The sequence below is a fragment of the Theropithecus gelada genome, chromosome 1, assembly GCF_003255815.1.
Source record: "Theropithecus gelada isolate Dixy chromosome 1, Tgel_1.0, whole genome shotgun sequence".
Lineage (NCBI taxonomy): Eukaryota > Metazoa > Chordata > Mammalia > Primates > Cercopithecidae > Theropithecus > Theropithecus gelada.
Window position 1 is genome coordinate 217,287,227 of NC_037668.1, and position 16,273 is coordinate 217,303,499.

Below are 16,273 nucleotides of genomic sequence, written 5' to 3' on the forward strand. Positions count from 1 at the left end.
CAAGTGCCCCGTGGGTGTGGTGTAAGGAATAAGGCAGGTAAGATGAATTTCGTAGAGATTCTGGTCCTTGAAAGCTAGGGCTTTGAAATTCAAGTCAATCATGAAAAAATAACTAAGAGGCATATACAACAGTTTCTAATTGACCTTATTTGTAACCAAATCTATTTTGATTTGCTCTGGTCTTTCCAGTCCCACATTTCCGAGCACAGCATTAGTTGGCCCTGTCCGCCGGCCCTCCACTATGCCAGCCCTCCACTACGCCGCTCCTGCAGCCAGGCGCTCGCTGGGTCGGGCCTATCGTCCCCCGAAATGGACTGGACCACAGCACACAGTAATACTATGGACTAACCAATCTGGTGCTTGAGCAGAATTGAAAATAGGGTGATTCAAATTTGCAGAGCTCTCAGTGCCTCTCCTAAATTTCTCAGGCACACAGGAGGCCAAAAACAGGCCACCGAGAGAGGATCAGCCCTACTCCCCGCTTCTGCAGAGGACAAAGTGACCGGCCATCGCCCAGAGCTGTACGGGGCAGAGGCAGGACATAAGACGGGTTCCCCAGGTCTGAGTCCTGGGCTTTTTCAGCCTCACTCTGGGTCCCAAATTGGGATTTCACTTTTAGCTTTCTGAAGTAAAATATCTACTCCTGATATGTTAGAGCCTTCCTATTTCTACGACTTCCAAAATAACGTATTTACTTGCTCTAAAGAGTATGCAAATGCCAAATGCTCTATTTAAGAATAGAAACTTTCTCAAAGAGGCTGAGACTGAGGACAGAGACCTGTCAGGACCTTCCCAATGTCTGCTTTGGATATTCAGAGGGGAGGCAAACCTGGGTGTCCTCCCAGCTCTGAAGTTCTTAGGCCCTCACCACATTCTGTTTATTTATGCGCCTAACAAGTATTATTGAATATGCACACTGTGCCAGGCATCTAACCAGGAGCTTGGGCTAACAACGAATGAGACAAACTAGATCCTTCCTCTCCAACCCACTGCACATTAGTGGGAGAAAGAGACACTAAGCAAACAAACAGAAAAATACCAGCAAGTAAAGGTGCCAGTGTAGAGAATGAAGGGTGGGAGGGAGTGTTGTCAGACTGATGTTCTTCAGACTAGGAGGTCAAAGAAGGCTCTCTGATGGAATGACATGCAAGCTTAGAGCTGAAGGACAAGAAGGAGCCGTCCATGTAAGATCAGGGAAGAAGAGCATTCCAGGCATGGACACCATAAATACCGTACCCAGAGCCTGAGGCATGGTGACCTGTGGCACGTTCAAGGTGTGGCTGGAACCCAGGGACAGTGGGGGAAGATGGAGCAGGAAGAGGTCAGAGAGGTGGACAGAGCCCAGATCAGTCAGTGCTGTGCAAACCAGTGTGAGCAAATTGGATTTAGACTGCAATGGAATGGCACTGGAAGGTTTTAAGCAGAGGAATGGTGTGGTCTGATTACAGTTAGGATTATATCCAAATGAAAGGGCCTAGCAAAGGCTCTATGGCAGGAACTGCCCATGGGCGGATCCAAAAACTCACTGGTGTTACCTAGCATTTTGGACAATTCTAATGCCACAGTCCATGCTGGGGACAGAGGCCAAGGCCTATGCCCATTATTTCTACTCAGCCCTGAGCTACTTGCCCATGACTCCACAGGCTTTCCAACACTGTCTGTCAGTGACTCTTAGTGATTCTAAAATTCTAGCAATGGCACAGGACTGAGTGGAAACTCTGCCTCACCACAGGATAGACCATGAGTAGCTCACTTCAATGTACTGATATTTCACAACTTAGACTGGACATCGGTCAAGTTGGTAAGCCCTGCTCCCTGACTATGGCTGATCCAACTTCAGGACCTGGAGCACCTTAACTTTATGTGAATCTAAAGAAAGAAAAGCACACACACACAATTATATCTTCACTTTCAGGGTGTTCACAGTCCCCTTGTCGCCAGACCATGGTCCCCATATTAAGACCTCTTGGCCCACATGACCCCTTGTTTGCCTCTTGACAGGAGAATCTGTCACCTGTGACTATGTTGGGCACAGCATTAGCCTCCAACCTCCCCTCTCCTGGACACTGAGTCCACATCAGCACTATTGATGAATCTGCCTCCGAAAAAGGAATGAGAAGAGAAGACATATAGGAAAGGAATCGAAAAGAAAAGGAGAGAAAAACTATGATGTGAACCAAAAAATGTGTGACTTGAAGCATCCTTGCAGCCCTCCAAATATTGCCCCGAAACGCAATCGTATTCACATTCCTAAGTTAGTGATGATACACACAGACCTCTGTCAGCATGAAAATGTTTATCAATTATGTCTGATCACCTTTTCCCTCATTACAGCTCCACTGATTTATGGAATTTCTCTAAGTGTGAGACATACTAATGTATATGAATTGACTTGAAGTGGTACATGAACACATAGTTTTCAGAAATATGTAATTTATATGTATTCAAAAGAACCAGCAAACTAAATTATGTCCTCACAGATAATGCTATTTAAGAGAGAGCTAAGTAAAAAGGAGTGACTCTAAGTGAATTTTAAAACTATTAAGTAAGTAGGAGGCCAGAATTGGCAAAATTCTGAAGGCGATGTGGGAATGAACGAAGTCTAGGAAAGAGGGGAGTCTCTATTTCACAGTCCTTTCAGTTGGTGTCAAAAGAATCTATTGGAGAACAGTAAGGAAGGGCTAGTCTGTAATTTCATCTACAATTTCTCTATATATAATTTATCCTACCCAGAAAAGCATTCCTTGCAGTCCTTTGATATTACCTGTCTTTTGATATTTCCACTGGGAACTCAATGTTCTTAAATTCAATTCAATATTCAATATTCTTAAATAGAATGGAGTAAGTCACTGTGGAATTTGATCTTGAAAATATCAGATGAGTTTTTAGAAGACTGTTTTCTTCAATTACATTAGAAGAAATTATATTAGAAATTTATCAATTGCCTTCTAAATTTACTTACATTTTTCAGGTGGTGTTATTGTAATAGTCTGAGCTGTAAATTCTTCATCAAAATATCTAGTATCTGTCTCAGATGTTACTTGAGGTTTAAAAGGAGGTACAAGCTGTAAAAAGAAAGAAAAAGAGTTTTATTAACTGATTTCAATTCAGGAAAATTCCTTTCTGGGAAAAATGCAGAGAGCATGTAGTTAAATGAACAGAACAAAAGTCTACAATGCTGAGTCGCTGTGTAAGGGGGACATGATATTTGGCTTCCCAGTCAATAGTCTAAACAAACCGGTGGGTAATTGGTGGTTCTGTATAAAATCTAATGGATCACGAAAAACAACAAAGGAAAACCACAGAATAGGACGGGAGAGGGATATTGAAAAATCTGTCCTGGTTTTTCCCCCCAATAACAAACATACATGCAAAACCATATTGACAGGGAGCAGTGTGCCAGGACGTGGGCTCCTCTCCGGGCAGCCTCTTTCTAGTACTAGCTGAAGAAGGTATTAACAAAGATACAACTTAATAATACAGCTACCACCAGGGTACGGACGAGAGTGCTGCCTTTCCCTTCGTAAAGAACTACAATTTTGGACTTTGCTAAGAATTTGCTGATAGGAAGTGGGCATCAATGCCCGCCCTGCTCTGGAAAAGGGTTTCTTGGCAGCCCCTGCAGTTACACGCAAATTTTTGCCCACAGCTTTCATCAGATCCTCAAAAGGGACCACAGCCCAGAAGAGATTAAGAGTAGCTCCTCTGGGATTGACAGGGCAGGAATCATCTCATTCAAGTTGCACCTGTGGCAGGCATGGGGGTGGGGGAGGCGGGGGTGGAAGAAAGTCTTGGGGAACCGGAGGTCTCAGGAGCCGGAGCCCTGTGAACCTCTGCTGGTTGGGAGGGAGAAGAAACTAACATGAGGCTTCTGCGTCTCAGGGCTCTAGCCTTCAGGGATAGGTGGAACCCACAGGTTCCTTCTAGCACAGGATGCCCAGAGCCAGAGCATTAGGGTCAGAGTATGTGCTCTGCAGAGCATCATTCAGAACAGGGGATGCTGCTTTAGAATACGGTTCTCATGGGGATAGGAACATGGCAAACAGAATGACAGAAATCAGCATGTTTTATACAAATTTTACAGAAACAAATACACAATTGGCTTGAGATCAGTGCATTTTCCCACTCTTTCTGTCACCAAATTTATGTTAAATAATAAGGCGAAATCTTTAAACTATTCTCTAGACAGAACTATATTTTTAAGAATCGTGGGATGAGCAGAATTAAAAGCAGGTTTTCAAAATAAAGGACCACATTTCAGTTTATGGTGCATGCTACAAAGCATTCTTAATCTCTTCTTTTTAAAATTCTTTGTTTGCCCCCAGCACACAGCTATTCTAAGGTCTTCATGACTGTCAAGCTTTGAGGATGAACCAACTCTACATTCCACTGATCAGCTGGTAATGGCTACTAATCCCTGACCTGAAACAAACTCCTCTGCTAGTGGTAAGCAGAGCCTGCCATGGTGCCAGACCAAGTTTCTTTCTAGCTGCTCTGCTGGCTCCCTGGACATGAGCAAGCAGGTCACACCACTGCTAGAAACCCTCCCTCTGACTCTCGGGCTAAGTGCACTGTCTTCACCAGCATCACATATCACATGCACATGCACGGGGAACACCAGAGGCGACAGAGGCTGGAACGATTTTTTTTTTTTTTTTTTAAGAAAACCCAGGGGTAATTGCCCCTATCTGACAGGAAACTGGAAGACTGGAATTCTGGTTGGGTTTTTCTGATTTACTATTCTACAGATGTTCACAAAATAGGTCTTTATCCTTCCAATCAAAAGTTAACCACAAGAAATTCCTGTGGCTGGAATCGGCTTCTCTTGGGCACTAGGAGTAGGTTTTGCTTACCTCTGCTCCCCCCTTTTCATCTGGTTCTTTGTGATGTCAGAAATTTAAATTTGCCTTCAAGTCAGGGGAAACTTGTCCTTTTAGATGAGAGAATGATCATCTGTAACTTTAACAAACTGAAACCTCTCTTAACAGTTTTCAAAAGATTACAGGAGAGCTTAAAATAGTCTCTGTTTCAAATGCCACATGTACTGAGGACTTTCCTGACCACCTTCTTATATTAAACAGCTATCCTCCCCCTCACTTTCTATCTTCACATTGCTTTTTCTTCGAGACTTTGCAACATCTGATACACAGGCACGTATACCACATATGATATACGTAGATTTGTTTGTTACTGTCAATGTCATCATCAATAAAATGTAAGTTCCACGAAGGCAAGGACTTTAAAAAAAGTTTATTGATGAGTAATTAACATAAACAGCCCACGTTAAGAATATACAACTTGGGCTGGGTGTGGCAGCGTGTGCCTGTAGTCCCAGCTACTTGGGAGGCTGAGGTGGAAGGATCACTTCAGCCCAGGAGGCAGAGGTTGCAGTGAGCCAAGATTATGCCATTGCACTTCAACCTAGCCTGGGCAAAAGAGTAAAACCCTCTCAAAAAAAAAAAAAAAGAAAAGAAAAAAGAAAAACAGGCAGCTGATATGTTTTGACATATGTATATACCCATGAAACTGTCACCAAAATCAACATGGTGAAAACATCTACCACTTTAAACGTCTTCTTGTGCCCATGTGTGCTTCCATCCTCCCATCCCCTGCAGGCCATGACTGGCATACTTTCTGCCGTAACTGACTTGCTTGTATGTTTAAGAATTTTATGCAAATGAATCATATAGTATGTACCCTTTGTCTGTCTCGTTCATTTAGCATGATTACTTTGATATTCATCCATGTCACCGCAGGTATCAATAGTTTGCCCACTTTGCTGGGTCATATTTCAGTACACAGATGTATCACAATTGACCCACTCATCTGTCAGTGAACATCGGGGCTGTTTCCAGTTTGGGGCACTTACAAACAAAATTGCTATTAACTTTTACGTCCAAGTCTTTGTGTAGACATATGATTTAATTTAGGACAAATACTAAGGAGTGGAATGGCTGGGCCATATGGTAGGTATACATTTGACTTTTCCAGAAACTGTCAAATTGTTTTCCTTTATGTTAAAAAACAATTCTAATTCCTAATTCACTCAGAGCGTTTCATTTTTTGTTTAAATAAATTTTTAAAAGGATGAATTTTTCTTGATTTTTTCTTTGCATCATTTGATATAATCATTTCCTTCTTACTCTGTTAATAGGTGAACTATAGTGATTGGTTTTGAATGTTAAATCAATCTTTTATTCCTAGAATAGACCACACTGTTAGTGGTTCTTTGTATCTATTGTTAGATTTAATTTGCTAAAATTAAATTAAACATTTTAGCATATATGTTCATTAAGAATATTGGTCTATAGCATTCTTTTAAAAATCTCTTTGCAGGCCAGGCGTGGTGGCTCAGGCCTGTAATCCCAGCACTTAGGCCGAGGCAGGCAGATCACGAGGTCAGGAGATCGAGACCATCCTGGCTAACACGGTGAAATCTCCGTCTCTACTAAAAATACAAAAAATTAGCCGGGCGGGTATGGTGGCGGGCGCCTGTAGTCCCAGCTACTCAGGAAAATGGCGTGAACCCGGGAGGCAGAGCTTGCCATGAGCTGAGATGGTGCCACTGCACTCCAGTCTGGGCGACAGAGTCTGAGACAGTCTGAGACAGACTCTGTCTCAAAAAAAAAAAAAGAAAAATCTCTTTGCATACTGATGTCAAGTTAGTACCTGCCTCACAGAATGAAATGAGAAATATTCTCTCATCTTCAATTTTCTGGAATAATTTGTATAGAATTGATAATATTCCTTAAATGTTTGGTAGACTTCATTGGTGAAAATATGTGGGTGGGTCTGGTGTCTTTGTCAGAAGGATCTTAACCACAATTATAATTTCTTTAGTAGGTACAAGGCTATCCATGACATCTATTTCTTCTTGGTAATTTGTATCTTTCAAGATATGTGTCCATTTTAGCCAAAGAGTTGAATTTATTGGCATAAAGTTATACATAATGTTTCTATATTATCCACTTAATACCAATATAATCTGTAGCAGTGTCAACGTTTATTATTTGTCTTCTCACTTTTCTATTCAGTCAGGTGAGAAATACATCCATTTTAATGATCTTCTCAAAAGCCCAGTTTTTCTTTCATCAATTTTCTCTATGATTTTTTGTTTCTGTTTCATCGATTGCTATCCCAATCTTTATTTCCTTTGTTCTGTTTACACTGCATTTAATTTGTTCTTGTTTTTATAATTCCTTTTTTGTCTTTCTTAGAGACAAAATCTGACTCTGTCACCCAGGCTGGAGTATAGTGTTGTGATCATAGTTCACTGAAGCTTCAAACTCCTGGCCTCAAGCAATCCTCCTGCCTCAGCCTCCTGAGTAGCTATGACCACAGGTGCGCACCAGTATGCCCAGCTAATATTTTATTATTCAGAGATGGGATCTCACTATGTTGTCCAGACTAGTCTAGAACTCCTCTACCTTGGCCTTCAAAAGTACTGAGTATAGTTGTGAGCTACTGTGCCCAGTCCTAGTTTCTTAACATAGAAGCTAAGGTCATTAATCTTACACTTTTCTTCTTTTCTAATATTTAAAAATATCTTTTAGTACTATAAATTTTATTTAGTACTATATCACAGCTAAACATGTTGTGTTTTCATTTTCAGTCCATTCAAAATACTTTCTAATTTCCCTTTGATTTCTTCTTTGATCCATGGATTATTTAGTATTTAGTTTCCAAGAACTTGGGGATTTTCCATATATCTTTCTGTGTCTTTTTAATTTCATTTCCTTCAAAGAGAATATGTTTTACAGTAGCTAAATCCTTTAAAATTCATGGAGTTGTTTTGCTCAACATATGGTAGACTGTGGTAAATGATCTGTGACCTTGAGAAAAATAAGTGTTCTTATGTTATTGGGTAGCGTGTTTCATAAATGTCAATTAGATCAAGCTGATTGATAGTATTGCCCAAGCTGTCTATAATCTTACCAATTTCTCTCCAATTGCTGTATCAATTATTTGAAGATGGGTATTGAAACGTCTAATAGTAATTGTAAATTTGTCTATTTTTCCTTATAGTTATATTAGTTTTTGCTTCATATATTTTGAAGTTTTGTTATTAGATGCATAACTAAGATGGTTAATACTTCTTGATGAAATGACTCCCTTAATTATTATGAAATAATCCTCCTTTTCTCCAGCAATATTACTTGCTTTGAAATCTACTTCGTATGATTTAATATAGCACTCTAGTTTTCTTTTGATTAGGGTGAGCATAGTATATAATTTTCTGTTCTATTGCTTCTAATCTACTTATATCTCACATTTAAAATTGATTTCTTATAAGCAGCGTATAGGTAGTTCTTGCTTTTTACCAAGTCTAATCTCTGTCTTTCAATTGTGGTGTTTAGAACATTTACATTTAATGTGATTATTGATATAATTAAGATTAAATTTACCATCTTGCTATTTGTTTCCCACCTGTCTCATCTGGAACTTTGTGTTGCACTAATGTGGTATTCCCAACCCCTAAAACAGTCTTTGCCACATAGTAGCATTCAACAATATTTGCAGAATAAATGAATCAATCATTAAATCTTGGAGTGGAGTAAGATGTCAGTGAGCACGTAGCATATCTTTTTAGAGATTAGGAAATTAAAGCTGACACTGGTTAAATGGCTTGCCAAAAATTATACAAATAAGAACTGGAGTGGCAAAAACCTAGGTCTCTTGATCTCAAGGTCTTTCTACTGTAGCATTTACAATGTGAAGGCTTTGAATGAAAACTACTTTTGCTTTTGATTGTTTCTCTACAAATTAGTCAGTCAAGATATTCATTCTGGGAAGCATTATTCCCCCTTCCACTCCCCCTGTCCCTGAAGGTGAAGACAACTCAGTGTAATATAAACATTTGTAGAGGAAGCAAAGACCCTACATTATGTATATGGGGAACGTTGTGGGGTAGGGCTTGTAAAAGACTGCCTCAGTACGGTTGGGCATGGTGGCTCACGCCTGTAATCCCAGCACTTTGGGAGTCTGAGGCAGGCTGATCAGGAGTTTGAGACCAGACTGGCCAACATGGTGAAACCCCATCTCTATTAAAAATATAAAGATTAGTTGGGTGTAGTGGCACATGCCTGTAGTCCCAGCTACTTGGGAGGCTGAGGCAGGAGAATCGCTGGAACCTGGGAGGCAGAGGTTGCAGTGAGCTGAGATTGTGCCATTGCACCCCAGCCTGGGTGACAGAGCAAGACTCCAACAAAAAAAAAGAAAAAAAAAATTGCCACAGTACTTGAACAGAAGCAGTCCCGTAAAAATCATCAGGATGCCCCAACTTTAGATTTCATTACCAATTTCTAGAATATATAATATTCCTGAGTAGTCTTCATAAAGTTTATGGAAAATGTGTATTATGAAAAAACCATGCACAGATTTCAAAAAATTTCTGCACCAAAATTAACTCACACTAACTTGTTGTAACATGTCTGTACAGGATCAAGTTTGAGGCACTAAGAAGGATAAGACGTCAGTTTGGAAAGAGCCCCTGTAAGAGCAACATGAATTCTAAAATCAAAGCAAGAACAAACATTAAATTCGTGGTGAAGCTTGGGTGGAAGAATGATTAAATCACTGATGCTTTATGAAAAGTTATGGGAAGTATGCCCCAAATAAATCAGCAGTCTAAAAATGGGTAACTTATTTTAAAAAGGGACAAGACAATGTGGAAGATGAAGCCCGCAGCGACAGACCATCCACATCAATTTGCAAGGGAAAAATTAATCTTGTTTGTGCCCTAATTCAAGACGACCAGTGATTAACAGCAGAAACAATAGCCAATACCATAGACATCTCATCTGGTTCCGCTTACAGAATTCTGACTGAAAAATTTAAGTTGAGCAAACTTTCCACTCGATGGGGGCCAAAACCGTTGCATCCAGATCGGCTGTAGACAAGAGCAGAACTTTCAATGGAAATTTTAAACAAGTGAAATAAAGATCCTGAAGCATGTCTTTGAAGAATTGTAACGGGAGTTGAAACATGGTTCTATCAGTATAATCCTCAAGATAAAGCAATGGGTATGAAGAAGTGGCAATGGTCCAGTCAAAGCAATATTGGACAGGTCAAGGGCAAAGGTCATGGCAATAGTCTTTTGGGTGCTCAAGGCATTTTGCTTATTGACTTTCTGGAGGGCCAGAGAATGATAACACCTGGAGAAAGTTAGCCAAAGCTTTAGCAGAAAAACTTCCAGGAAAGCTTCACCAGAGAGTCCTCCTCCACCAGCATAATGCTCCTGCTTAATTCCTCTCATTAAACAGGGGTACTTTCATGAGCTTTCATGGGAAACCATTAGGCATCCACCTTACAGTCCTGATTTGGCTCCTTCTGACTTATTTTTCCCCTAAACTTAAAAAAGCTTTTAAAGAGAACTAGTTTTTCTTCACTTAAAGACTGCACTGACATATAGGTAAATTACCAGGACGTTCAGCTCTTTAGGGATGAACTAACTAGCTGGTATCATGGCTTACAAAAGTATCTTGAACTTGATGGAGCTTCTGTTGAGAAATAAAGTTTATATTTTCTGTTTTTATCTTTTAATACCATTTTCCATGAACTTTTTGAAGTCCCCTCATATTTACTTTAAATAATAGCTGAACGAATTTCAAATATTATATTATTATAGGTTGAAATGTGTCCCCCCAAAATTAGTATGTTTAAGCCCTAACCCCAAGTACCTCAAAATGTGACTCTATCTGGAGATAAGGCCTTTAAAAAAGTAACTGCATTAAAATGAGATATAAGGGTGTGTCTTAACTCAATCTGGTATCTTTACAAGAAGAGGAAATTTGGACACACAAGTAGACACACTAAGGAAAAACCACATGAAGACACAGGGAGAAGACGGCCTTCTGCAAGCCAAGGAAAGACACCTCAGAAGAAACTAACCCTGCCTGTACCTTGATCTTGGACTTTAGCCAGAAATGTGAGAAAACGAATTCCTGTTGTTTAAACCACCCAGTCTGTGGTATTTTGTTATAGCAGCCCTAGCACATTAACACATTAATTTCCTATTTCAGCTTTAAACCAGAATCTTCATCTCTTCTTTTTCTCTAACCACATCTCTCAAAACATTTCTGTATCAACAGAATGTAAATTCCCATTTAGAAAGGATAGTCATAAATATTTCTGTAAATCTCAGCTACTTTTATGGATCAACTCAATGAATAGCTATAGTGTCATTAACTGCAAACAACGTATTTTTCTGACAAATGCACTAAACTTGAAACAAATCTTTATTTGAAAAACAATTTGCTTTCAGAAAATGTACTATCCAGTGATCTTAAACAAGACAATAAAGTTTCTGGGTTCAAGACATCAATTTCATTTCACTGGAAATATGCAACTTGAAGTCCATATGGTGACAGCAAAGTTGAAGCACCCTAGATCCTTTCCACACTGATCTTTTATCAAATTTTAAATGTTATGAAATCACTCTACCATTTACTATCTTCCTAAAAATGTCAGTGAAAGAACAGAGAGAATTTTCTGAAGGTTGTTAGAGTAAGTCACATTTGGTATTTCTGGTACGGCTGGAATGACCACACGGGGGTATACATGAACACCAAGGTCTCTGAAGCTAAGAGACTCCACAGACCTTTCTTAGCAACAGGTCACGTGCTACTATCAGATCTCTATATTCTTTCTTCTATTGTTCCTTCCAGGTGCTTAAGAAACAGAGTGGAGAACTGGAAACTTTCTGGGGCAGCTGATGTAGACAGTGATTATGGTATCTTAATTGCCTTAACAACTGTGGTTATTTCCACCACTTTGTGTTGGCTTATAGGGTTCAAAATCAGCGAAAATAGATGTTTGCTGTAAAGAATTGCCAACACTATTGCATGTTTAGATCTCCCAGAGATAGTAATCTGGTGCTGTAATTTTCACTTCTCTGAAACAACATGAGAAAGTAGTCAATCACAGGTGGAGATTCTGGTTTATTTAATTTCTATTAAATACTGGCTTCACGCTTTGTGTATATGTAGGTGTGCACATAGTGGAAAAGCAGGAGTATAAAAGAGGATTTATTTATAACAAAACTAATGGATATATGGCATACATTATTTAGTTACATTGTATGCTAAGCTGTGCCATACCAGTGAATTCTTCTTGACATAAAACTAGACACGATAATTATATTTCATTTTTACAAAACTACACAGTAATAATTGAAGCTCAAGCTGTTGATCTTGTGCCTATATAAAATGTACCAAGGGGCCCAAGGTATATAACAAATTAATATACCACTATTGTATCATAATAGACCTGCCAAAATGAGTACTTTAGCTATAAAAGACATTAAATGTTTAATTAATACACCTGCTTTCCTTGCTGGAATTCTGAAGCGTTTGTTAACACATGATATGGATGATTTGCATTACTTTAAAAAGTAATCCCCAGAAATTGGAACTTGTATTTTCTTTTCGGTGATACATTTTTCTCATTCAAAAATAACTTCATAAGCACTCATCCTACTGATTGTAGGTCTATGCACAGGTGATGTTATTCACAAATATCTATAGCTATGATACATTATTTGAAGATCTGTTATACCTGGAGAGGATTCACCTATAAATTACAATAAAAGAGCTCTCATTAGTGAAACACTGGGAGCCTTTTTAAAAGGCATGAGAGGGGAACAAAAATACATTGCATTAGTAGTGTTTCTGGACAAGTTGCATCTATTCTAACTATCGGAACTTCACTAAGAGCCTAGTGAAACAATCTACTTTCTCCCTCCTTCAGCTGATTTTATAGGCACTGTCCAACATCAGCAGTGTGGCAGCCATTAATCACTATTTCTCATGAGAAATATTCAAGAACATGAGCAAAAGTTGAATAAGTATGTAAACTGGGGAGAAATGACATAAAGGCAATTTCCAACTTACAAGCTAATTTTGTTATAAAAGCCTATATAGGGAAGGCTGGGCACAGTGGCTCACATCTATAATTCCAACAATTTGGGAGGCCAAGATGGGCAGATCACTTGAGGCCAGGAGTTCAAGACTAGCCTGAGTAACACAGAGAGACTCCATCTCTACAAAAAAAATTTTTAAATTACCCAGGTATGGTAGCACATGCCTGTGATCCCAGCTACTTGGGAGGCTGAGGTGGAAGGCTGAGGGTGAAGTGAGCTGTGATTGCACCACTGCACTCCCCTGGGTGACAGAGAGAGACCCTGGCTCAAAAATTAAAAAAAGAAAAGAAAAAAAGAAAAATGCAGCCTACATATAAACTGGAAAAAACTTGGGACCTGTTTCAATAGATACACACACATACACACAAACGCTATATAATGTAGGTAGGTAACTACGCAGTAACATTAAGGTCTTTTAAACCAGAAATATATAAAAATATAATACTAAAGCTTCTAACAAGTATCTATTATTTTTATAGAGAAATTCATATTATATTTCTGTAAAGATGATGTAACCAAGACCCGCCCCCCCTCTCTGTCCAGGTTCTAGCACTGACAGCCCCAGCCACTCTCTTAACACCACATCAGATGAATGCTGGAGAGACCCAGTGGCAGGGAGCGTTTGGGTTGGGGGATGAATTTGTGGTGAGAAGGAAAGACAGGGGCTTTAAAAGCTGGGGAGGAAGAGGTAGAAGTTCAATTTGAGGCACGGGGCAGGCAGCAATTTCTATGTTCGGCAAGGAAGCTACTGGGGAAAAGAACCCGTATTTATCCGGAGCTACTATGCCCAGACGCTACTATGCCCAGAAGCTCTGGCTCCAAAAAGGGGTAAAAGAATAGCAAGGGGGGCAGATGAGGTTCTAAACACACACACACACACACACACACACACACACCCCTTTCAGAACCCCAATTGGATATCCAAGGCTTCCCTTGCAGGTGTGTACTGGGCAGCTAAACATCAGAACAGGAACAGGCAAAGAAATCACAAGGAGTACTTCCTGTTAGCCTAGAAAAAATAAGTATGTTTTTTGAGCATCTCTTCAATGTGTCTTTAAATAAATGACAAAATAGTCACATTGAAAATAATCTTACAGATCTAGTCCAATCCCCTCATTTTAAGATGAAAACACTGAGGCCCTAAATATTCACACTAAAGTCATCCTAAAGCATCACAATATCAACTACCGCCCAATTAATTTTAACCCAATCCTAACTGCAGCCTCTGTAACAGGTCCTTTACTCTTAAAATCTGGGTCAGGCAACCTCTAAAATACTTCTATCACCTCTGAAACACAACCCACATCACATGAAAATGTAAATCGCCTGCTTATTTATGTCTCTTCTACTAAACTGTAAGCAACTTGAAGACAGGGACTTTATCTTAGCTATCTTTGCAACGCTAGCTGTTGGCATAATACTTACCACAAACTACAGTTTGTGGTCGCTTAATGACAGGGATCTCTTCTGAGAAATGCATGTTAGGTGATTGTGTCATTGTCAAACATCATGGAGTGTACTTATATACAAGCCTTGATGGTGTAACCTACAACACACCTAGGCCATATGGGATGGCCTTCTGCCCCTAGGCTACAGCCCTGTACATGCTACAGTGCTGAATACGGTAGGCAACTTAACACAATGGTAAGCATTTGTGTATCTAAATGTAGAAAAAGTACGGTAAAAATATGCTATTATAATCTTATGGAACCACTGTGGTATATGCGGTGTGCTGACTGAAGCATCGTCATGTTGTGCATGACTTAATAGATAAGCACTAAATATTTAGTGAGTAAACACAATAAAATCTTCACAGGAGGTTCTTTGGTGTTTCGGCCATTGATGCCTACTCACCAGGCGTCAGCCTCTGCTGACTCCTGAACCATGCATGCACAGGGCAGCCTCCAAGCTCCCTAGTGAAGTCTAAAAGGCATTGTCAAAAGGTAAGGAAATTACACGTTCTCTAAAAAGAGGTCTGAATTTGTGACTGAGAATTGGGACAAAAGAGAAGGGGAACAGCCACGAATTATGTTTTGGCTGCACTGAACTAACCATAACATTCACTGGTAATTCACACTGTTTAAATAAGCTCTCTCACACAAGCTCTTTAGAATGTTGCACAAATGTGAATCTGTGAGATATTTCCCTGCATGAATACAAAACATTGCTGTGTCACATGAAGAAAAGGTGTACATCTGGCATGCAATAATGCATAATTAAGAACAAATACTCAGTTTCACTTCCAATCATGGTCAAGCAGCTCCGACTGGATTAACCCTCCTGCATGTAACTGTAACCTCAGGAAAAAAACATGAAAACAATCTAAGGGTTCTGGGAAGCAACTGAAAACAGGTAGGTATTAAAGGGGAGGTGGGCATTAGCAATAAGGAACGGTACCAAATGAATTTCTCATTTTTATGGCTTTTGGCCTGAAGGTGGACCCCAGCTTATGCCATTTAGGGTAAAAATCTTAAATCAGACACCCACAGTTCTACTGCCATGAACGATCAGAGGACAGAGCTTGAACAAGTACAGCAGCTTTAAAGTGAGGGAGGTGGAATTCCAGAAAAGAGGCAGCCAAAGAGAAAAAGCCCTCAACCCTCAGTATAGAGTCTGCCCAAATCTCTGCTGACTCCTAAACCACACATGCACAGGGCAGGCTCCAAGCTCCCTCATGATGTCTAAATAAACAAACCTGAAATCTTAACCCACTGGAAAAAAGAAAGCGTTTGCACTTTGAGTTCATCCATGATGACTGGCCTAGGAAAATACAAAATTCAGTATCTTTGCTGCAACATAACCGAATTCAGAGGCACAACATACCAGTCACAATGCCCAGGATCCATTCCAAAATGACTCAGCATTTAAAAAAAAAAAAGGAGACAGAACCCATACACTAGAAAAAGATATCAAAGGAAACTGATACTGTGATGATCTTATGTTGAAATTAGTAGACAAAGATTTTAAAGCGACTTTATAATTATCTTCAGTGACGTAAAATAAAATATGTTTATGAGTAAAAAGGTTGAAAATCTCAGCAGAGACACAGAAACTATTAGGAAAAGGACCAAATGGAAAAACCTAAAATTTAAAAAAAAAAATATCTGAAATAAGAAATTCTCCCTATGAGCTTAGAGCACACTGGAGATTATGTAAGAGTCAGTACACTTGATATACCAGCAGAGATTATTATCCAATTTGAATAGCACAGGAAAATAATATGAAAAAACAAACAGAACTTTATACGTTTTGGACATTTTCCAAAAGTGAGAAGAAAGAGAGAGAAGGAAGGGGAGAGGGAAGGGGAGAGGGGAGGGGAGGGGGGAGGGGAGGGGGGAGGGGAGGAGAGAAGGA

General features: G+C 39.6%; 1 protein-coding gene across 2 annotated transcripts in view; it reads right to left on the reverse strand.

The window, feature by feature from the left end:
* AKT3 (AKT serine/threonine kinase 3) overlaps positions 1–16,273 on the reverse strand; it is a 361,197-nt gene that overhangs the window by 9,521 nt on the left and 335,403 nt on the right. For both annotated transcript variants that reach the window (XM_025361843.1, XM_025361849.1), the window contains exon 13: positions 2,963–3,065. In XM_025361843.1, coding sequence (XP_025217628.1) covers positions 2,963–3,065 — 103 coding nt within the window. The remainder of the gene's footprint in view (positions 1–2,962; positions 3,066–16,273) is intronic.